At 34.8% G+C, this 24,439-nt stretch overlaps 1 protein-coding gene across 1 annotated transcript in view; it reads right to left on the bottom strand.

The window, feature by feature from the left end:
• The window catches only part of RabGGTa (Rab geranylgeranyltransferase subunit alpha), a 268,975-nt gene that overhangs the window by 163,955 nt on the left and 80,581 nt on the right, over nt 1-24,439 (bottom strand). The window contains exon 5 of the mRNA XM_090397695.1: nt 19,786-19,983. Coding sequence (XP_090253821.1) covers nt 19,786-19,983 — 198 coding nt within the window. The remainder of the gene's footprint in view (nt 1-19,785; nt 19,984-24,439) is intronic.

Here is a 24,439-nt window from a genome sequence, read left to right as displayed (position 1 = left end):
TTGGTCTCATTTGCAGCACAGCCTGTACTCGAGGTTGAAGATCTCATAGCCAAAACAGTTGAGAGTCTCAAGGACTGGTCAAACAGACAGCTGTCACTTTCCTCCACGGCCAAAGTCATCAAAATCATCTTGTGCCTAGCCTTCTTTACTCTTTCACAAACTACCGATTGTCGGAGTGTCTTGCATGAGGAAATCAGTACATGTTGTCACTGAGAGATTGGCAGTAAGGCGAAGCATGAAGAATTTAGCTGGAAGAAAAGAGGGGAGGAAAGGCAACTGTCATGGGCCTAGGTCACCCATGTTGCCCAAGGAAGGAACATGGAGGAAAGGGAAAATCAAGACAATGGAACTGATGGGAAGAATGGAACAGATAGACAAAGGGAAAGGAACATTATCACTCAGACAAGGAAATGAATAAGGACTGTCCTATGAACTCTATCAAAATTACTTTGTCATAAGTACTTAGAACAATGCTTTCCAAACTTTTCCCGTTGGTGACACACTTTTTAGACAAACATAATTTCGCAGCACAGTAATTCAGTCTGATGTGCCTCTCATGGGTCACGTGGCCAGATTGATGTAGTCTAAGTATATGCTTTTACAATTATATTTTGTACAACTTTTAGAAAGTTTATTTAAAAATCTCTTTCTGTTTATATTAGAATTTTAATGAGATATATGAGCTACATGGGATGAACACAGCTTTTCAATATTTGGTGGAATAGTAGATAAAGACACTCGCATTTCATCATCAAGCATTCTTAAGTTTCCAAGTTTCAATGTCTTCAAGTTTGCCATCGTTGAAAAGGATACTTCACATATGTACGTAGTGGAAAACTGCAAAAGAATTTTTAACACTTTTTTACCTATGTTCGGATGCATTTTTGAAACACGAATCCAAAAGTTGTCTAAATCACCCTCTTCATACATCACTAACAGACTTCGATCATTTTTTATTTCAGCTAATTCTTCTTCTCCAATAAGTGACAAGTTAATCGTTGCAGTTGAAAAAAATGGATTTCTAATCCAATCAGTCTTGTATTTCAATATTTGGGAAGTAGTGATGAATTTTCTCTCCGAGCATTGTTAAATGGTCAATAATTAGCGAGCTGATATCACATTTTACTTCACAGACTGCAGTTTTGGAAACATTTCAAAATTTCCTTCTGTCACTTTTCTTTTCCAAATTTCTATCTTGTCTCTCATAGCACAAATTTTATCCACTGCTGTTAAGATATTTTCTCCTTTTCCTTGCATACTGGTGTTTATTTTATTCAAGTGTTCAAATATGTCAGCAAGATATGTCAATTTTGTGCACCATAATTGGTTTTGAATTAGATCGCAGAATTCATTTTGTTGATTTTCCTCAAAAAGTTTAAGCATCATTTCCCTTAATTCATATACACGACAAAGCCCTCGACCTCTTGACAGCCAACGAACTTCTGAGTGTAGTATATGTTTTTTAAATTTTGCCCCCATTTCTTCACAAATTTTAGCAAATAATCTTGATTTAAGAGGTCTACTTTTAATGTAATTGACCATTTGAACAACTTTGTCCATAACCTTTATTAATTCATTACCAGTGGTTTGCACGACTAGTGCTTCGCAATGTAAAAAGCAATGAGTAATTATAATATTTTCATTCTCTTTCTTTGCTAAAGCTGTGATTCAACCTTTTGTTGAATCAACCATTGAAGGAGCACCATCTGTGTATATTCCTACACAATTTAACTATAGCAAATTATTTTCCTTCATGAAGCAATCTACTGTTTTAAATATATCTTCACCTCTAGTTTCCATTGGAAGTTCTAGACAACACAAGAATTGCTCAATAATTCTGTTAGTATGAATGAAACGTATAAAAACGAGTAATTGCGTTAACCCACTGACATCTGTTGATTCATCTAACTGCAATGTAAAAATCATATTATCGTCTTGAAAAATATCTTTTTTTGCAGCTTAATGTCAGCAGACATGTCTTGAATACGTCTTCCAATCGTGTAATCTGCCAAAGGGATTTTATTAACTTCTATCTCAAATTCGGGCCCAAACATTGTTCGAACAATAGCACAGCAAGATTCCTTTATAGTGGTTTCGGCAATAGTGTGTGTGGCTCCTTGTTTTTGGCAATTATTTGAACAACCAAGTAACTTGCCTTTTGAGCTTTCTCTGATGTCTTCATTCTCTTGGTGAACGATGTAGAATGCTTCTTTATAGATTTTGCAAGTTCAATAAAGTATTCTACTGGCTTTTCTGACAAATGACTGTGTTTTGAGGTAAAATGGCACTTTAATTTGTTTGGTACCATACTTTCATTTGCAAGTATCACCCCACAAACTACTAAACACTGGAGACAAAGATGGTTTTCATTACCAGAAAATGTGAACCCCAATTTCATATAATCTTTATTGTATAAACGAGGCATGGAAAATTTTCCTTTACACTTCTTCCATATTAATGCAGACTGTTCAACAGTTGATTCTTGCATAGTTTCCTCTATAGTCAATACATTTTGTTCATCACAAACGTCACCTTCAGCTTTTCTTTTATTAATTAGAAAATTATCCATTTTACGGGTAATTCAACACCAATTTGATAAATAAAACTGTGCGAATTTATTGCAAAGCTTTAACAGTAACTAAACATAAAATAAAAGCACCAGCTCTTCGTTTATTCACGTTGCAGTTAGAATAAAAATCAATAATAAGATTTGTATGAATAAGTGGTGCACTTTATTTTTATTGGTCGAACGATAATAAAACCGAGTGACTACTATGTGATAAAACCACAGGGATGAATTTGGCTGCATTTATTCTCCATTATTTATCGAAATATATTCATATGAAATATTCTTAAAGGTTAAAAATAATTAAAAGATAGTTTGTACATATAATTTTGACGGCACTAACTAAAAGTCATACTGGTACTTTGAGAAATGGATTCCGCTAAGGAAATTTTCAGTGATTATTCTGTTTAACGCTTTATGTTCGCACGACACACCTTCACACTGTAGCCGACACACTAACGTGTCGTGACACACAGTTTGGAAAGCTCTAACTTAGAAGAATATGCAAATACTTCTGGACAATACATGTGTTCTTGTTCTATAGTCAATTGTGCTAATATCATTTGTGTTATGATACTCTCGAATAAGTAGTATCTAATACAAGAGTGAGAGAATTGTATGTATAGTGAATTTAAATTAATGTAAAAATTAAGTTCATGTTTAAATGATTGAATGAATGGGAATGACTTGTAAGCTGTATTAAATTATAGACAGGTTATGTGATAGAAATGTCTGGACTTTAGAAAACTTAAGTTCAAGATAGATTCTCATAGATTTGTCTATGACAAGTGGTTTTGTTTTCTTATACTCATGCTTATAGTTAGATATAAAATTTGTAACAAAAATAAATTTTGGCTTAATTTGAATTGTTTGTAAAAAAACAGGGTGGCTGGGAGTCAATGCACCAATCCTAAATAATTACGAACCTGGAGGTATCTGACTAACAAAAGGTAGGATATTTATATTTATATTAAGTAATAAGTTTAAGCCACGATTAACAAAAGAGTAATGGTCAGAAGTAAAGAGGAATAATATTTATTTTACCTCTAAGATTTTTACAAACTCACACTCAAAGAATAATTTAAATGGCTCAGTCAATAAACAAATAAATTCACTATATTTCAGAGTGTGAACGGGTGTAAAAAAGTCAGAGCTTAAAGTAAGAGTCACACAACAAATAACTAAGACAGATAAAGTAGATATTAACACCCTCAACCTTTTCTACTGATATTTGAATGAAAGAAATCTACTCATGACTGAGTGGGAAAAACAATATCACCATCTACTTTGCAAACTGGCAGCAATACCCACACAGTTTAGCTTTCAAGCAAAAACTGGCTCCTTATTTCAACTTATGTAAACAGAATCACAATCCAAAACTCGATTTTGATATCCTCCTTTTTCTGACTTAAATAATAACTGAACAATAAAATGAAAATATGCAACAAATGTAGAGTAATATGCACATCTCCATCTTGAAATATAAGAACAGAGTAAAAAATAAAATAAAAGATGAACTCCAGTTTCTTCATTCTCCAAAGGACAGTAACCTCTTCAACAAACATCCAATGGTCCACAGAATCCTAGTACTTGTAGTCTTTCCACACACATAGGTCAGACTTGCAGAAGATTTGAAAGAAGAAAGGACCATCTTAGTGATGTGGTTTATAACAGAGAGAAAAAATGAGAACAGGTTTACTCTTCTTTCAACACATGTTATGATATGGAATGAGACAAAGCCTCTATGCCATATCTTGAATAAACTTTCTTGCTTTTTCAGATTAAAGAATCTAAATCTACCACTGTCATTTGTTACCTCACACACAGCACTGATGTGCTATAGGTTCTTGTAGTTCTCATGTGTGAGATAAATATTTTCAAAAAAAAAAAAAAAAAGTTCACAAGGTTCTTTTACCAAAAAACCAAGGACTTATTCTAAATGATATCTGGAAACCATCCATTAGACTGCTTAATGTACCCAACTTCAACTTTTCAATCTCCCAACAATACTAGAAAACAGATGATGCAGCCACACTTCACTGACCCATGCGTTGATGTTTTCTCAAGATAATTTGTACTTTGTTCACATGAAATCTCTCCAATTGTTATCAAGGTTAATGCAACTTTTCTTTGGATCCATATAGATGATGAATAACAGGGAGATAACAGTGTGAACCTTGTCTTACACCTGATTTTACATTAAACTATATTTCTGTACCTCCCTCAATTTTAATTGCAATTTACAACTTAAATGTAGACTGTATAATGTCCTTTACACTATATAATCATAGTGTGTTGAACAGCTTGTCTCTTATGCCAAGAGAACAGCTTGTCTCTTGCCATAAGCCTGATCCAGATCTACAAAAATAACTACAGATTCTTATTACATTCCCATGATTTCTTAACTACCTGTCTTAAAGTGAAAATCTGATCCTGACAACCTGTTTGGCCTGAACTCAGTTTGTTCTTTTCCAAGTTTCTCTTCCACAATTTTTTTTTCTCCTCTTATCAAGTATGCTTCATAAATCTTATCTGGAATTCTCAGCAGGGCAATTTCTCTATAATTTTCACATTCAGTTTTATTTCCCTTTTTATAGACGGGGAACTATGAGACCTCTACTACAATTATTTGAAATTCAACCTTCTGACCATGTCATTTGAATAAGGTACTGCAGCAACTGTAAAAATTCTCGCTGTTCAGTTGATTAATGACTTTTCTCACAGACTCTCTTCAGCAACTGTCTCACAGACAGTCCATTTCTACATTGTCTCTCTTCTACAAATATTTCCATGGATGTTGTTCAGCAGAACTAGCATCCATTATGCTCCCCATTTCTGCTAAACCTAACAGAAACATGAACAACAGCTGCCCACTATCCTTTTACAGTTGAACTGTTGACTCACTGAACCAACTATTCCCAGCAATCTTTCATTCTGTCTACCTCAGTTCTGTGGAACAGCCTTTCCCAAGAAGTATTCACACAAGACTACAATCTTCAGCTCTTTAAGAGGAATATCAATTTATTACTTTGCTTTGGACTCTATCATATACATGGTATTTATATGCTATCGGCCTGGCAGATGCTTGTGTGTGTGGGAGTGATAGAAAAAAAAAAAGACTGCAAAGCATAGATTTAGCTAAAACAAGACCAGCTCATGAAGAGCAAGTCTTGTTTTAGCAATCTGCTTACATTTTATGATAAGGTGACGAAGGTGTTGGATAATGAGATTCATATACAGTGATTTTCTTGGGCATTTGATGGATTACCACATGAGAGACTAGTGTATAGGCTACAGAAGATGTGATTAGATAAAAGATTGGTTAGACAGATTGAATAATGGCTTTCTGAACTGTACCAGCAAGTTTTATATGATGGAGCAGTGTCTCAAAAACGGAAGGTGACCAGCGTCATGCCTTAAAGTTCTGTTCTTGGGCCCCTGCTGTTTGACTTATTTATTAATAATATTTCATGTGAATTAACTGGAGATCTTCAAATGTTTGCTGATGATGCAAAGTTAGGTAGAATTATCAAGAGTTATGTTAAATATCAAGGTGATGTTAATTCTCTACAGGAAAATTTGAATAGACTCTTAGCTTGGATAGATGAGTGGGGTTGTAGTTTTAATATTAATATATGCAAGCTGTTACACTTTGGGATACAGAAGCACACTGCTCAAAACAATTAGGGGATATTTTAGTTTCTGTCAGATAATTATAATTTTCTGCAAATAATTATAACTATTGGGCACTTTATACATGAATGAATATTTCTTACTTATGGATAGTGTGTAATTGATGAGATATTCTTTAAATAATTGATATTTCCTACAAATTTAACAAATTATATATTTTAGCATGAAATAATTTTAACAAGAATAGCCAAAAACACTTTTGTTAATTTTTAATGGGGCGTGTGGTTCCTATTAACTGCCAAAACAACTGTACATCTTGATTGCATGGACCAGATAAGATGATCAAACAGTTCTTGTAGGATATTTCCCCACTCTTCTGTGAGAGCAATTTCAAGTTCTTGAAGATCATGGTGGCACCAGTCAAGCAGAAACATGCCTACCTAAAGCATCTCAGGCATGTTTGATTGGATTACAATCCGGTGAACAGGCGGGCCAGTCCATTCATTCAATACCTTCTTCCTCAAACCACTCATACCAAATTTGCATGGTGTGGACAAGCGTTGTCATCCATAAAAATGAATCCTTGGCCAATTGCAGCATATGGAGGAACTATAGGTTCCAGAATCTCATCGCGATACCTTTGGGCTGTTAAAGAACCTTTTCTGATAAAATAGAGATCAGTATGGCCACCTATACTTATTCCAGCCCATCAAACTCCCACATTGATGTTGGGGCCTTTCACGAACAAACTGTGGATTATTTCTTGTTCCACTTTCACGCCATATCAAGATACGTCTATTATCTAGTTGAAGACTGAACCTGGACTCGTCACTAAAAAGTACACAAGCCCAATCCTCAATTGTCAAATTGTGGTGTTCCTGTGCCCAAATTCTTCAGGTTCTTTTGTGATTTGCAGTAAGTGGAATGCAAACCACTGGTCTTCGAACATATAAACCTATGGCATGAAGACGATTTATACTGTCTGTGTCAATACCAGCCTCCCTGTTACTGTGGCAAGTTTGCTTCGAAGTTGTGTTGTGTTAAATGTTTGATTTCTTCTGGCAAGTAATGACAAATACTCTCTTGGAGTTGTTAAGATAGGTGACCTTGACCTTGTCTTCGGCAAACATTTCCCGTCTCCAGAAAGCGATTCCAAAGTTGTGAAATTACGCTTTGAGATACAAGATACGCTTGAGCAACAACTTGCTGCATTTGTCCAGCTGATAATTGACCAATGGCTCTCCAAGCCATGGATTCTGGGATATCATGTTGCTCTGCCATTTTTAACAAAATAATGGGTGGTAGGTGACACGAGTTTACAATTGAAGTGATAATTATGCACTGTGAAAGTGAGCGCAACAAGCCACACTTTTATACCCCCACATGCTAATACTGCTAAGACATGTTTCGACGTCTTAACATGATTTTGTACGCAGTTGCATGTTCTACACTGTTGTATATTAAGAATATTTTAAAATAAATGTGTTACATTTGTAAATTATTTTTATAACTTTATAATTATCAAGAAAACCAAAATATCCCCTAAATGTTGAAAGTTTATTTTTCACTAGGTTAGACTATGATAAATTTAGTTTAATCCTTTATCCCAGTGAGAGCAAACAAAGTTTGCGCCTGAAAATATAGGGTAGTGGCCAATCCCTTAATGCATAACAGTATACATAATCCACAAGGAGATGTGTTTTGCATTATGGGCGATACTGGGATACGAGTATTGTGGCTTGCTCCACCTTTGCTACGAGTTGCCTGGTGTTGTACTACTTACCCAGGTAAGATAGTACAACACTATATTCAGTCCTGAAGATATTTTCAGGTGCAAACTTTGTTTGCTCTCACTGGGATAGAGGATTAAACTAAATTTATCATATCCCCTAACTGTTTTGAGCAGTATATAAAAAGCTGAGATACAAGACACGCTTGACAGACAACTTGTTGCGTTTGCCCAGCTTCTAATCGACCAATGGCTCTCCCATGGATTCAGGGATATCATGTTGCTCTGCCATTTTTAACAAAATAATGGGTGGTAGGTGACAAGTTTACAACTGAAATGATAATTATGCACTGTGAAAGTGAGTGCAACAAGCCACACTTTTATACCCCCACATGCTAATACGGCTAAGACACGTTTCGATAAGTCTTAACATGATTTTGTACGCAGTTGCATGTTCTACACTGTCGTATATTAAGAATATTTTAAGAATATCTGAGGGTACATTGCATTTGTTGCAAAGATTGCACATCATATTGCTGCTATGATAAAAAGTATATTGACATGTAGGGATAAGGAGGTGGTGCCTCTGGTCAGACCACACAATCAAATATGTGTTCAAATTTGGTTGTCTAGTTTTTAATGTGATGTGGAAACACCAGGGAGTGTCCAAAGACAAATGACCAAAGTGATATCAGGACTTTAGTGTTTGGTTATGCAGAGCAGTTGACAGAATGTGGATTACAGAGTTTCGTGGATAGGAGGAAAAGAGGAGATATGATAGAGACCTTCAGTTTGGTTAAGAGATTCTACCATATTAATACAGAAGGAATTATAAAAAGAGTGGAAGTTAAGATGGGAAGAACAAGAGGCCATCCTTGTAAGTTGTATAAAGATGTGATGAAGAAGGGTGCAAGGAGGATTTTTTATGCAGAGAGTTGGTGAGTGGATTGCATTGTAAATGCACATAGAGTGTAAATAATCTCAAAGTTCAGTTATGATAGACAAGTTGCTGGTTGAGTGGGGCCTCCCATTATGAGTCTATTGACTCCATGGAGGTTACTATAATAATAGAGTTAATTTAAGATGGTATGGTCAATGAACAGAATAGGAGAGGAAAGATTAGCAAAAGAGATATCTAAGCAATAATGGTAGAAAAATGATCCAGAGGAACAATTAGATAGAAATGGGTTTATACGTATAGGAACAATTCACATGTAGGACTGATCAAATCAGAGCCATTACAAATAACAGACCAGTGGGGGGAAACTACTGAAAGGAAACTAGTCACAAAATATTAACTACACTGGAGTATTATAATATCTGGTACATGCCTGATGGTATACACTAGAAACCAATGATGATAAACTGATATATTTAAACATTCAATGGGTTTGCATAAATTATGTTATGCATTTATTTATAAATTTCATCTGAATTTTAAGTTTTGATAACTGGTTTACCAGTACATCACTGACAAATAGATGTGGGATACAGTCGATACTCTGTTCAGATAACACAATAATTACCTTAGTTTCAACCTACTGGCTAAAAAAGATGTCACTCCATTCCTAACACAAAATACATCCTTCTTTGGTATTTATTTGTAATTCTTTTCTCTTCTTAAATAGCTTCTCAAATTTGGTGGTTAGCAATATGGCATGCCAGAGTGTCCAATCTTCTACCATCCTTCTAATCTCGTAATAGCTCTTGTTACCCATCCATTTTTTTAAATGATTAATCCAAGAAGTTCTTGGTCTACCAGGAGATTTTCATCCTTCTAATTTTTCCTCCAGTATTTCCAGAAATGTTTTCCCTGCTGATCCTCTTAATGTGTCCTGCCATCTTGTACTTTCTCTTTATAAGGTCTTCCATGAGGACTCTTTCGATTCCCATTAACTTCAATACCTCAGCATTAATTTTTTTCTCTTTCTAAGAAATCTTCAGTGCTTGTCTAAACTGAATTTCTTAATGTGGACTATACACAGGATTTTATTATTCTCATTTTAGTCTGTTTATTTATTCCTGAGGTCATTATTAATTTATTATTCTAAAATGCTTCTTTTGCCTTAGCTATTCTTGATTTTATTTCCATAATTGTTGTCCCATCTTCTTTATAAATAATTATACAGAACAAAATAATTATATTTCTAAATAATTATAAGCCTTAACATTTTGGATTAATCCTATTGATACTCTTAAATTTCTATTTTGTTGATGTTTTTTGCTTATTACGATATACAGTGGTGCCTCATAGTTCGTATTTAATTCGTTCCAGAAACCCGTTCGAACTATGAATCGTTCGAAGTCCGAATCAAGATTTTACATAAGAAATAATGGAAAGCAAAATAATCCGTTCCTATATCCAAAAGATTTCAATAATTTTTTTTTATTTTATCTATTTTAGGTTTTTTAATGTTAATAACTTAGAAAAAATTAAACAAAATAATCATATATTTATTTTATTAATTTTAATTATTACAACATAAAAATAACAGAAGAATATTTTTTTTTAATATAAAAATCACAAAGACGAAAATAATGCTCCAGTTGTTAAGCGTCTTCTTTCTGCTTCTTAGCCAGAGTTGAGAATGCTGATTCACGTTCTCTTTTTTCTGCAGAGAAGAATTTATCTAATGTTGTTGGGTGCTGACTATTTTCTTTGATATTTTTAAAATAACCCATCACGTTGTCATGGAATAAATTGATATTCCTGGTCACTACTGTCTTATTAGGGTGCCATTTTTCCACAATAGCTTGTGTTCCAACCCAAACAGAGAACAATTCTTGAAGGTCGGCATTGGAAATGCATCCTTCGGCATCCTTCTCTTTCATAAAAATTTCTTCTTCCACTTGATCGTGAAGATGTTGAAGTTCTTCTGTGCTGAGTTTGGTTTTATGATCATCTATTAACTCCTCTACATCCTCATAACTCACCTCTAATCCCATAGCTTTACCCAAAGACACAAATTTCATTTACAACAGTCTGTTCTTTGCAGCTTATCACTTCACTGACTGAAATACAATCTGGCTAGAGTTTTTTCCAAGCAGAAATCATTGTTTTAATAGAAACTTCTTTCCATGCCTTATCGACGATTCTTAAGCAATGAAGAATGTTGTAATGCTCTTTCCAAAATTCTTTAAGTCAGTTCTGTGGCATTGGTTATTTCAAAGCACTTCTGAAACATAGCCTTAATATACAGTTTTTTGAAGTTTGAAATCACTTGCTGGTCCATGGGTTGTATGATAGAAGTGGTATTGGGCGGCAAAAACTTTATCTTGATGAAACTGAATTCGCCAACTAAATTCTCCTCTAAATTTGGGGGATGAGCAGGAGCATTGTCCATCACTAGAAGAGCTTTTAATGGTAGGCTTTTTTCAGTAAGATAAGCTTTTACAGTGGGAGCAAATTCTTGATAAATCCAATCAGTGAAAAATTCTCTGGTAACCCATGCTTTCGTGTTGGCCCTCCACATAACACCGAATTTGCTCTTTATGACATTGTTCTTTTTAAAAATGCGTGGATTTTCAGAATGGTAAATGAACAAAGGCTTTATCTTACAATCTCCACTAGCATTACCACAAATCAGCAAAGTAATTCTATCTTTCATAGGTTTATATCCAGGTGCAGTCTTTTCTTCTTTTGTGATATAGGTCCTTTTGGGCATTTTTTTTCCAAAAAAGACCCGTTAAATCATCACAATTAAAAACCTGTTGAGATACAAATTCCTCACTATCCATGTACTCCTTAAAGGTTTTTACAAATTTGTCCGCTTCTTCTACATCATCACTCGCGGCCTCTCCGTGTATAACAACACTATGGATCCCAGTTCGTTTTTTGAATTTATCAAACCAGCCTCTACTTCCTTTAAACTCCCCATTTTCAGTACTGGTCTCAGGTGTGCGTTTCTTAAATTCACTGTGCAGATGTTTGGCTTTCTCATAAATAATTCTCTCAGTAATAACATCGCCATGTAATCGCTTCTCATTTATCCATACTAAAAGGAGTTTTTCCATCTCTTCAATAACCTGTGATCTCCTGGAGGTCAATGTTGTCACACCTTTAGCCACATTTACTGCTATTATTGCCTTCCTTATTCTTAAGAATGCCACTTATCGTAGACTTTGACAATTTAAACATCGTCACCAGATCCGTCAAACATGTACCGCTTTCATGTTTCATGATAATTTATTTATTCATCTCAATTGTCGATACTACAACTTTTCTTTTAGGTTTTGTTCTTTCTACATTCTTGGATGCCATGGGCAATAAAAAAAATGCCAAAAACAGTTACAAATTCTCTACACAAACGTATCACTCAATCACTAGGCTGTGTAAAGTAAGGGACAATGCACAGTAGACTGAGACAGACACAAACACACACTGCGCATTCACGGGGAAGTGAGAGAGGGAAATTAGTGGGGGAGAAGCATGCTCAATGGCATGCTGAAACTGTCTAATGCCATATGACTCTGAGTTCCTGGACTACAGTTTGAACTTAGAAATGGCGTTTGAACTGCGAATCAAATTTCTTGCGTTCTCAAGCGTTTGAACTCTGGAATGTTCGAAGCGTTCAAAGTACGAGGCACCACTGTACTTGGTTTTAACTGTATTTAATATTAAGCAATAATTCTGACTCTTTTTGATTAGTATTGTAACTATATTTTGTAGTTCTATTTTTGGTTTAGCTATGAACACCATATCATTCATCACCTTTTCTAATATTTTTATTTCCACTTCAATTTCTTCATATTCTTTTTCAGTATAATTCTATTATTATTCTGAAGTCAATTTGAATGTCTTAATATTTCTATTAGCTTTTCATGACTTGCTGTGGCAAATGCTTTTTGAAAGTCTATGCAGCATGATTATATGCTATTATTTATTTCTAATGATCTTTCAATAATTGTTTTCAATTCAAAAATTGAATTAATTGTACTTTTTTCCTAACATGAATCATTTTTATTGTTCACTTATATGCCATTAAATTCTAGAAAACATTATATTTTTTATTATTTTCAATACTATTTTTCTAGCATGGAATATGATACTAATCCTTGTTCTGAAATCCTTATATTCAGAAGGATTATTTTTTTTTGGTATTGGAATGCAAAGAGATTTTATGAAGTCTTCGGGCAGTATGCCTGCATTATTTCTATTAAATAATCTGCTTCTTTTTCCCCTATCTCTTTTACTAACTCAGCTGATATTCCATCACATCCTGTTATTTTATTGCTTTACTATTTCTTCTTTAAGTATACCTAAATATTAGAGTTAACATATCGTAGGTTTGCATGGCCAATGATCATTATACAATTCTGTTAGATACTCATTCCATCTTTGTATCTTGTCTTCTGCATTTATAACAACATTCTTCTTATTATTTTTTTAACTGTTGAATTGTTATTTTCTTTTTATTAAAATATTTTATTTTTGAATGTAACAACAAACTTTATTTTCTTTATTTAACTTCTGTACTTCTAGGCCATTATTACTGATCCATCTTTTTTTATTATTATTTTTTTATTCACTACATTTATTTTACCATCTTCAGTATTTTACCATCTTCAGTTTTTACTGAAGATGGTAAACTAAATATAGAAATAGACAACAGAATCAGCAAAGCTGGTATGGTGGGAAGTCAATTGAATAAATTCATATGGAATAAGAAAGAAATTAGTCGGAACACTAAATTAGCTGTATACAAGACTGTGTTCAAACCAATTTTAACTTATGGATCTGAGAGCTGGGTCAGAAGTAAAACACTTGACCAAAGACTAGAGACCGCAGATATGAGAGTCCTGAGAAAGATTAGAGGCGTGAACAGATGGCATCAATGGCAATATCATATTAAAAATGAGGATATTAGGAAAGAACTTGACATTGTCAGCATCCAGGAATGCGTTAGCAGAGCTAATCTCAGATGGTATGGTCACTTAAATAGAATGGGAGAGGAAAGATTAGCAAAACAAGTGTTCTCTGCCAGGTTGGCAGGAAAACGACCTAGAGGAAGACCAAGATATAAGTGGATTGATACGGTACAAAGTGCCTTAGACGATAGAAATATAAGATCTGATAATGTTGGAGTCTTGACAAGTAACAGACTGATTTGGAGGAAAATTGTAGATAGGAAGTTAGTAATGATGTAATTTTTTCATGTAGTACTGTCATATCCTGTACACCCCTTGAGGGTACATGGCAGGAATTTGATGATGATGATGACATTTATTTTAACTATTGGTTCTAGTATCTCTTCTGTCATCCATGGCTTTTTAAATTTGCTTTGTTTTTCCAATACATTTTTTTTCTACAACCAATGTTACTTTTTTATATTTATCCATTTTTTGAGTTCTTCTTTCTTTTCAATATACTGTACTATCTCATTTTGAAATAGTCTTAGCGTTACTGTTATTTAATTTAGCATATCCCATCTGAATGCTCTGAATCTGTTTAAGTTATCTTTTTTAACTTTGCATTTATTGTAATTCTCACAAGTCTATTTGATTAGTGCATCATTGACCCTCATTATACATCAGGATTGAGTTCTCGAGAATATATCATATATTCTCGAGAACTCAATCACATATCTAAAACATGTAAAACATGAACTTATAACCAGAGATAATACAGGCTGTGTTCCCAGATGAGCGAAATTCCAATCTTTCAAGACTGAATTGAATACACCTATTTTTCATACATATTAAGGTAAGAGAAATAAATAAAACATTCCGTATGTATAAAACAAATAAACTATTAAAATTCTCTATTTTCAAAAGCACGGTTAGTCTAGTGGCTATGCACTTTGCAACCATGTGCCTGGGGAAGGAGTGTCCTAGGTTTGATTCCCATCAACGACGTAAGGTGCTTAAGGATCTTTCTCAGCCATAGCCAAGTTAGCCGGTCTTGGGCGTGGAGAGCAGGGTTCCCCTCCCCCAGTTTATCTGGAGTTTTTCATCCTGCAAACAGGCAAACCAGCCCCATGAAGACACGCTGCTACAGTCAAAAATACACCCCCCCCCTCAGCAGCAGGCTTGGCGACAGACTGGCTGAGGGTTGTATTAACAAAATCGTATCTATGTGACACGTGGACCCTGCAATGGAAGCAAGAAAAAAGTGCAGAGGAAGAAGATTTTCAAGATTAATATGGAACAAAGTAACCACATCTTAATTACATTTCTTTAGCTGGCATACTGAAGTTGAAGGTTCATAGGAGGTTGAAGGCTACTTTTTCAAGAATCTCTCAATGGAACTTAAGAGAACCCCCCCCCTTTGTGTTCCAAGTCATTTTCTTTGAAGAGAGCCATGGAAATGTCTCTCAACTTAAAAGCTTGAAGAATAACCTTCACTGTGAGAGTTTTTACAGACTCAACCTCCACAGGACTCGACTCAGATTGCTTAACAATGTGCTTTTCCACTGTCCATTGCTCAGGTCCTCCTGGTGTGATTCAAGCAACTCCTCCACATTTTCTTCACTGATCTCCTCAAATCCAATCTGATGAGCCATCTTGACAAAGGTTTTCTTTGCATTCGTAATATCGTCCTCCAACATGAAACTTCTACTTAGGATAGAGTTCTGTTAGATCTGAAATAGGCGACTTCAAATTTTACATGACGTCACCATTCCAGAATCTAACAATTAACAAAAAATATATATGCATACTTATCTTTTAGTGCAATGTAACTATGTTTTTTTTTTGTAACAACATCTTGTATGATAAACTGTAAATTATGTGAATTTAAATTAATGTATCTATATGTCTAGCGTGAATGTAAGTCAGCAAAAGGGGAAGATATGAGAGAAATCATTAGGGAAATATTATAAATGAAAGAATGCGTATTATTCAGCAACATAGGGCAAAGATCGCCCTAATACTATAAGAGCAGTGTAAGCACCCGTGGGCATCACATCTGAGAAGACATCATGACACATATGTTCCTGGAAACAAGAAGTTCCGTATGTTGATCGGTGAAGTCACCCAGCCTGAGACCAATGGGTGAGACGATAAGAGAAATTCAAACTCGGAAAGGTGGCGCTCTAGGGGAGCGTATAAAACCCGCGACACGGAAGTAAATCCCCCCCCCCCCCCGTTTTTTCTTGTTCCTGCATTTCTCTTCGTGTGCTCCAAGAGTTCATCGCAGCTCAGCTCTCATTTTGAGGGCTGACTTACGAAAGGATCCGGCATGACACCGCAGCAGATTTCGGCAAGATCAACCGTAGGCTGTCAATGAGAGGGCAATCTATGTAAAACCTTAGCAGAGAGATAGCGCCCAACTCAGGTGAGCATGTGTAACCCACGTGGCGATAAGATCAAGACAACCAGAATCGAAACAAAGAAGGATGGAAGAAAACCAATAAAGAATAGATAAGTACTTCACTTGTTCTAGCCCCTTTTGAGAATTGACTAACAGTGTTAAAAGAATGCATCTTAAAATTTGTAAATGGAAGAAAGAGTGAAGAACTAAGATTTATGTAAATGACTATGCTTTTAAAATGAACTTTAAGAACTTTCAGTTAGATAGAGATTCTGTCGTAATTAATCTGAGAGAGATTATAAATGCGCTAAAATGCCTTAATGTCCAATAGCGCTGTAATTAAGAATGTATTATATGTTGAGTTATTGAATTTGCTAACATTTTGAAGTCAATGCATAATTGTTTTAAGAGTGAGAGGGTGAGAGAAAGGTAGAAGATTAAATTAGAATTGATAACTACTTTAACTTGTATGGCATTATATAATGAGTTTAATAAATATTTTGGTTCCTTACTTACATGTGTTTCTGATCATGATGACTGACCCTTCATAAAACTTCGAACCTGTGATCGTGCGTGCATGCACGTGGAAATACCCCAATTGAAAGTAGTAGGGCGACTGCAAATAAAATAAGCCAGAGAACCCAAGACTTCTAAGAATTCAGTTAACATTATTAGTGGCACCTGATAATCTATGTTTATCCTAAAGGTTAAGTTTATCTGTAACTTTAAGACCCAGGCTGGCGCAGATAAAAAATAAATTTTGCCTGAGTAACCGGGATAACTCATAGAATTCAGGGAACAGGTAATCTCTGGTGGCCTTTAAAAGGTTAAATTACGTAAGAAAATGTATAAAAGAAGCAAGACATAATGATAAGACTAAAATTAGTGAAGATCACATAACAATGACGCAACCGACTTAACAAAGAGGTACGTGCGATAGAATTTGATATAGCAGCTGAAGTAGGAAAGGATAAAGTTAATTATATTGCCTCGATATATCAATATCAGAGATATACGACACAACAGTTCCTTCTACACCCTGGACTGATATCAACTGCCATCTTGATGTTAATTTCAGCCAGAATTCCTTAATGCTAAGTTTATCACATATGCATCACATTCCTTGATAAGCCTGGAGAAGGTTTGTTAGAGATAATAGACTCTGAAAGTTGCAATAACACTTATATTTTCACTAAAAATAAGAACATTTTGTGGGTGACCAGGAGCATTATCCAGAATAAAAAGGATTTTGAGGGAATCCTCTCATTTTTAGGCTTTTCATTCTTAGTGCAACTCTCTCACAAAACATTCATGGAAAATTTGTGCTGTTATCCAGCCCTTCTTGTTCACTCTTCAAACAGCAGGCAATCTTGCCTTTATAAATCTCTTCAGTAACCATGGGGTTTTTTGAGTGATACACCACAACAGGTCTATTCTGTAGTCCCTGGAAGCATTGCTTCCCAAAAGCAACATGCAGAGGTCTTTGGTAGCTTAAACCCGGGTGCTGCGTTTTTGCCAATGGATATTATTATTATTATTATTATTTGACACCTCCAGGGAGTCCAAAGAATCATCGAGGGAGAGCACCTACTCTACAACTCTGTCTCCACCACACAATCCACCAACTGACTGCACTACACCAACGCCATCTACCGACGACCACCACCACTAGTATTTCCACAAACATCCATGCCCATTGGCGGGATTCGAACCCACAGCCTTGTGGCTGGAGAGCAGATATGCTGACCACTCGGCTAGCCAGGCTGGCATGGGGGTACAACTGGGCAACCACTTCCAAAACAGGCCAGTTTCATCTAAATTAAACACCTGCTTCAGTGTGAACCTCCTTCTGCTATCTTTGCTTTGAAGAGATCACAAAATTCTTCAGTAGCAATGTTATCTGCAGCTGCAGCCTTGCCAGTCATGTTGAGTTTGTGGAACACATAGCAACTCTTATAGTGGTCAAACTTGCAGTAAAAGGTGTTGACTGCTTTTCATTTTTTGTCAGATCTTCATACAAATTTTTCACCTTTTCTCATATGACAGCTAGAAAAAGGCATGTTCTGATGCTCAATCTACAGTATATACATGCCAGGATCCTTTCCACTTTCTCAATTGCATGAGATTGACATTTCGTTACTCTGGTCACAGTGAGATCCATGGATTAAGTGCTCTTACAAATTGTATCAGCGTTAGCACAAATGGTTCTCATTGTAGAATCATTCACTCCCATGGCCCTTTGAATGTTCAATGATATGTTTACCTCTATCAAACCAATTCAAAACTTTCAATTTCAACTCTAAATAATGGGATTTCCTATGCCTTTTCTTCATTTGGCCTTTAAATCACATTCTTCTTCTTTTCATTCTTAGTTTCCTTTGTTTATCTCTTGCTAGACATCTCACTCAAAAGGGCAAGAAGTTATTTAGATAAAGACAATACTATTTGGACCACCAAGGCAATATAGACACAAAATGGACACTTAGCAGCAGACAGAGATAGAAAACAAGGCAGGCACATGCACAGAAGCTTCGACAACCTTGGATAGGAAAAAGCAATAGTCCTTATGTACAGAAATGAAACCACACTTATTCAAAAACGCAGATAACAAAAGCACATACAATGAGAGTTATCTATTATGTGTACCATCAGGGAATATACCTTGCCTTTTCATTTTGTTCATAAAAAGTGTTTGTGATTATCAGTTTATGTTTTAAACAAAACTTAATGAATCTATCACCTCATTTCTTATGCCACATCCATTTGGGCCTACAACAGAACTTATTCATTCCTTTCCTATTCTCTTATTATCTACAAAACCAATTACAACTTCGAATTAATCAGTTCTGAATTCTCCACAAAATTTATTTTAAAATTTCACACAGTGTTCATTTTAAAATAGACCTTCAATCACGTATGTATAAGGTTTTAATAGTCAACAGGATATCTGCACTGACAGAAAATCATACCATTAATATCTAGTAAATGGCTTACCTTAACATTAAATCAAGTAAACAAAGTTGTTTTTTGTTCCAAGTCTTTTAATCAAACAAAATAAGACTTCCTCTGAAGCATAGTCTGTGTAGCATTTTAAAATGAACACCTACATGAATATTCACTTACTGATAAACCATTCATTTAATTTTTATGACTTTTATATAAAAAATACATAAAAGAACATTTTCTGATAATGAAATATATCAGTCTATTGTTACATGTTGCAGAAGTATGGTATATGTGTTGCATACCATTCTGTAAGAAATTTGTCATCCAAATTTTCTAATTACTGATTGTTCTATTTTTTCTCTTATCTATTTTTTCTTTTTTTCAATATAACATTACTTATTGTACATAATTTCAATTGCATTATACGAAAATAAGAGATCTCTGTTACATTACACTTTCAAAATATACAGAAAATAACAGACACATAACTGCTGAAATAAAACCATTTATGAGACTAAGACTGGACCTTTTTAAGGAAGAACATTCAGCAGAATAGAATACATATGAATTTCATGAACAGTAAATAATGCAATTACTCCTGCACTCAATGTTCACTAAAAATAATAAGATATAGAGTACTTTGAAAATACTGCAATTTACCTTGATGCAGAATCTCTTCTTCCACTAATTCTTTTCCTTGGCTGTCAGGATGTATAAGAGGAAGCAATTTGCTACGATAATGCCAAGCAGAATAGTTTGAAAAATTTACTTCTATTTTTTTTAGGGTGAATGCTAATTCTTCTACTGGATCAACCTGAGCATTTCGGCATATGAGCTGACGATGAACCCAACAATGGACTAGAAAAGAAAAGAAATTGATTGCATATCTCATCAATTATACTAACGGAAATCAGTATTCATCCTTATCAAACAAATATGAAGGAACAGGAAGTTACAAATGCATTGTGCCTGTTCTATCTACAGATATTTCTTCTCTAGATACTTCTATGGATACTGTTCAACAGAACTAGCATCCTAATATTATGCCCTCCTTTCTTCAAAATACAGGAACATAAGCAACAGCTACAGGACATCCTTTCAGTGAGTCAAAAGTTGAACTGCCATGCTACTCTATTATCATCATCAATTTCCTGATATGTATCCTAAAGGGGGGGGGGGTTCAGGCTGCTATGACATCACTACATGATTAAATTTACATTATTAATAATCTCCCATCTACAATTTTGTTCCAAATTAGTCTATTACTTGCCAGTGCTCCAATATTGTCATATCTAACATTTTGTTCTTCTAAGGAACTTCTGACTGAATCAATCCACCTTGACCTTGCTCTTCCTCTGGGAAGAGCAAGGTCAAGGTGGATTGATTTTCTTGTCATCAAATACCTGTTTTGTTAACCTTTCCTCTCCCATTCTATTTAAGTAGCAATACCACTTTAGATTAGCCCTTCTCACATATCCTTGAAAGCAAATAATGTCAAGTTACTTCCTAGTCTTCATTTTTAATATGATACTGCCAATGTCATCCATTCAGGGTCCTAATTTTTCTAAGAACTCTCATATCTGTGGTCTCACATGTTTAATCAAACTTTATTTCTACTCCAGCTCAGACCCATTATTTAAAACTGGTTTGAACACTGTCTTGTATACTACTAGTTTAGTATTTTGGCTAGTTTTCTCCCTCTTATTCCATATAAGTTTATTCAACTGGCTCCCAACCATGCCAGCTTTGCTTATTCTGTTGTCTATTTCTAGATTTAACTTGCCCTCTTCACTAAAAACTGTGTCTAAATAGATGAAATATTTTACTTGCTCTATAGGCTCAATTCAGAATGAAGCTGAAGTTTTCTATGATCCTGCCTATTTTCATAGTCTTGATCTTTTTATTGCTAATTTCCATGCCAAATTTGTTACTGCTGTTATTTAATTTAGCTAGAGAATCTGGGAGGCTTAGACTGGATGTGTTTAGGAGTACATCATCTGCATAAAGCAAAGAGCTAAGTCTGATATCATCACTTCTAATATCAGGTTTAATGCAGTTTCTTATTATCATATAGATGATGATTAAGAGTGGGGATAATGGGCATTGTCTTACACCTGATTTTACATCAAACCATCTTCCTGTATTCTCTTCAATTCTAACTGCTGACTTACAACTTGAATATAGACTATGTATTGTTCTGTATGATGTTTCCATCGACATATCTATAGCTTTTTGAAATGCTTTTTCCTTGGCATCTTGTCATACGTCTTTTCCAGTCTACAAAACTTAACTACAAATGCTTGTCATATTCCCATGATTTCTCAACTATTTGTCATAAAGTGAAAATCTGATTATGATAATCTCTATTTGGCCTGAATCCAGTTCGTCAAGTTTCTCTTCCACAATTTTTTTACCCTCTTTTCAAATATGCTTGCGTAAATCTTACCTATAGCACTTATACAGAAATTTCTATATAATTCTCACATTATTTAACCAGCATTTCTGATCAAATATCATCTACTTCAGCTGCCTTACAACATTGCTTTTTTTTGGATGTTTTTTTTTACCTCAAGTATTAATATGTACTCCTCTGCATTTCTCTTGAAAACTTTCTACTACAGTTCTGGCACTACTTGTTTCATTTAATAGTCTTTCAAAGTAATTACTCCAGACATCTAGAATACTCTTATCTTCAGTTTTCATATCACCGTTGTCATTTGATTCCTTTTACAGTATTCTTGTCTGCATTTCTAAGCTTTTTCAATAACATCATCATCAAATTCCTGCCATGTACCCTCAAAAGGTATACAGGATATGATAGTACTACACGAAAAATTTACATCATTAGTAACTTCTATCTACAATTTTCCTCCAAATCAGTCTGTTACTTGTCAAGACTCCAACATTATCAGATCTTATATTTCTATCATCTAAGACACTTTGTACCGTATCAATCCATCTATATCATGGTCTTCTTCTGGGTCGTTTTGCTGCCAACCTGGCAGAGAACACTTGTTTTGCTAATCTTTCCTCTCCCATTCTGTTTAAGTGATCATACCACCTGAGATTAGCTCTGTTAACGCATTCCTGGATACTGACAACTTCAAGTTGTTTCCTAATATCCTCGTTTTTAATATGATATTGCCATTGATGCCATCTGTTCACGCCTCTAATCTTTCTCAGGACTCTCATATCTGCTGTCTCTAGTCTTTGGTCAAGTGTTTTACTTCTGACCCAGCTCTCAGATCCATAAGTTAAAACTGAATAATATAAGCCTGTAAACACAAGAAAGATATTTAATTAGCCAAATATTTCCGTCTGAAAATTGCAGGCCATCTTCAGTGGCACTACAAGAACAGTTTTAAAAAAAATACAAAGTGGAATACTAACAATAGATCATTAAAAACAGAACAAGCCGTGTGATGTTATATCACTATTTATTTATTTCGTTTATTCAAAGAAGCATTACTCCATTGTCCTAACCTGAATCGGAATGACTGTATATCGGTATCAAAAATCTGGGAAGGTCTAATCAGGATAACTCATTAATTCATATTAATTTTATGTTATTTAATATTATTAATTAATATATTTATTTCAATCATGTCTCTGCTTAATAATATTCCCTTTAATACTTCATGTGGCTTGTTCTTTTTTTAATGATCTACTGTTAGTATTCCACCTTGTATTTTTTTAAAACATCGTCTGCATAAAGCAAAGAGCTGACACTAACATCTCCAATTTTGATATCATGTTTAATACCACTTTCCTTCATAATGTGATTCATATATATAACGAATAACAGAGGGGATAATATACATCCTTGTCTCACACCAGATTTAACATTAAACCATCTTCCTGTACTTCCTTCAATTCTAACTGCTCACTTACAACTCAAATAAAGACTTAAGTATTGCTTGATATAATGCCCCATTAACACCATAAAACTGTAGTGTATTGAATAGCTACTCTCTTGGTACCTTGTCATATGCCTTTTCCAAATCGAAAAAACTTAAATACAGATCTTTGTTATATTCCGATAATTTCTCCACTATTTGTCGTAAAGTGAAGATCTGATCCTGACAGCCTCTATTTGACCTGAATCTAGCTTGTTCTTCAAGCTTTTCTTCCACAATTATTCTCAACTGTAAGATATATGCAAGCATACTTGCATATATCTTACTAGGAACACTCAGTGGGGAAATACCTCTGTAATTCTCACATTCAGTTTTATTTCCCTTTTTATATATGGGTACTATGAGAGCTCTACTCCAATCATCGGGAATTCGTCCCTCTGTCCAGTCATTCTGAACTATGCAGTGCAGTCACTGTAAGACTTTTATCCCACTATACTTCAGCATTTCTAGTCAAATATCATCTACTCCTGCTAAATTTCCACATTTCAAGCCTTTGATGGCTTTTTCTATTTCAAGTATGGATATGTATTCCTGGTCAGTGTTTTTTACCACTGTGCTGTCATCACTGCTTGTTTCATTTAGCAGTTTTTCAAAGTAATTACTCCATACTTCAAGGACATCTTTTTCTCCCATTTTCATGTCACCTTTATCATCTCTAATTCCTTTTACAGCACTCTTCCCTCCATTTCTGAGCTTCTTCAACAACCTCCAAAATATCCTACCACCTTCTTGATATTTATTTTCTATATTCTTGCCAAAGTCTTCCCATGACTTTTGTTTAGCTAGTTTTACACAGTGTTTAGCCTTCTTACATTTGTCTCTGTATTCTCTAAGAGCACAAGCTGACTTATTTGCCAGGAACTTTTGATATGCTTTCTTCTTTTCCTTCACTGCCTCTTTAACATCCTGTGTCCACCATGGAGTTCTAATTTTTCTATCCTTGCAGACAACTTCACCACATCCCTCTCTAGCTGAATCAATCAGGGTTTTCTTCAAGGCTTGCCACTGAATATCCAAGGTTTGGTTCCTGTTCTCAAACACTTTCATTTTTTTTTCAATAATCTTTGTGTATTTTAGTTTACAGTTCACATCTGAGAGCTGCTCAACTTTTATTCGCTTTAAAACTTTCTTACATGTTATTCTTTTCAATATGAAATTCAATTTTATCCTGCTCAAGACTAAATAGTGATCACTTCCAATTTCAAATCCTCTGTACACTCTGGTGTTCTGCACCAGGGAGAAAACATCACTATCAACAATAACATAGTCAATGAGACTTTTCTTATTCCTTGCCTCTTCTCTCCATGTGAATTTGTACACATTTTTATGTTGGAACATGGTATTAGTAATAACCAGTCCATGTCCTGAGCAGAAAAGCAACAGATATTTGCCATTAT

This window comes from Typopeltis vanoorti, chromosome 9 (assembly GCF_054136105.1).
Source record: "Typopeltis vanoorti isolate ZY-2024b chromosome 9, IOZ_Tvanoo_1.0, whole genome shotgun sequence".
NCBI lineage: Eukaryota > Metazoa > Arthropoda > Arachnida > Uropygi > Thelyphonidae > Typopeltis > Typopeltis vanoorti.
Note: the sequence above shows the minus strand (reverse complement) of the source record. Positions and strands in the feature narration are given on the sequence as shown.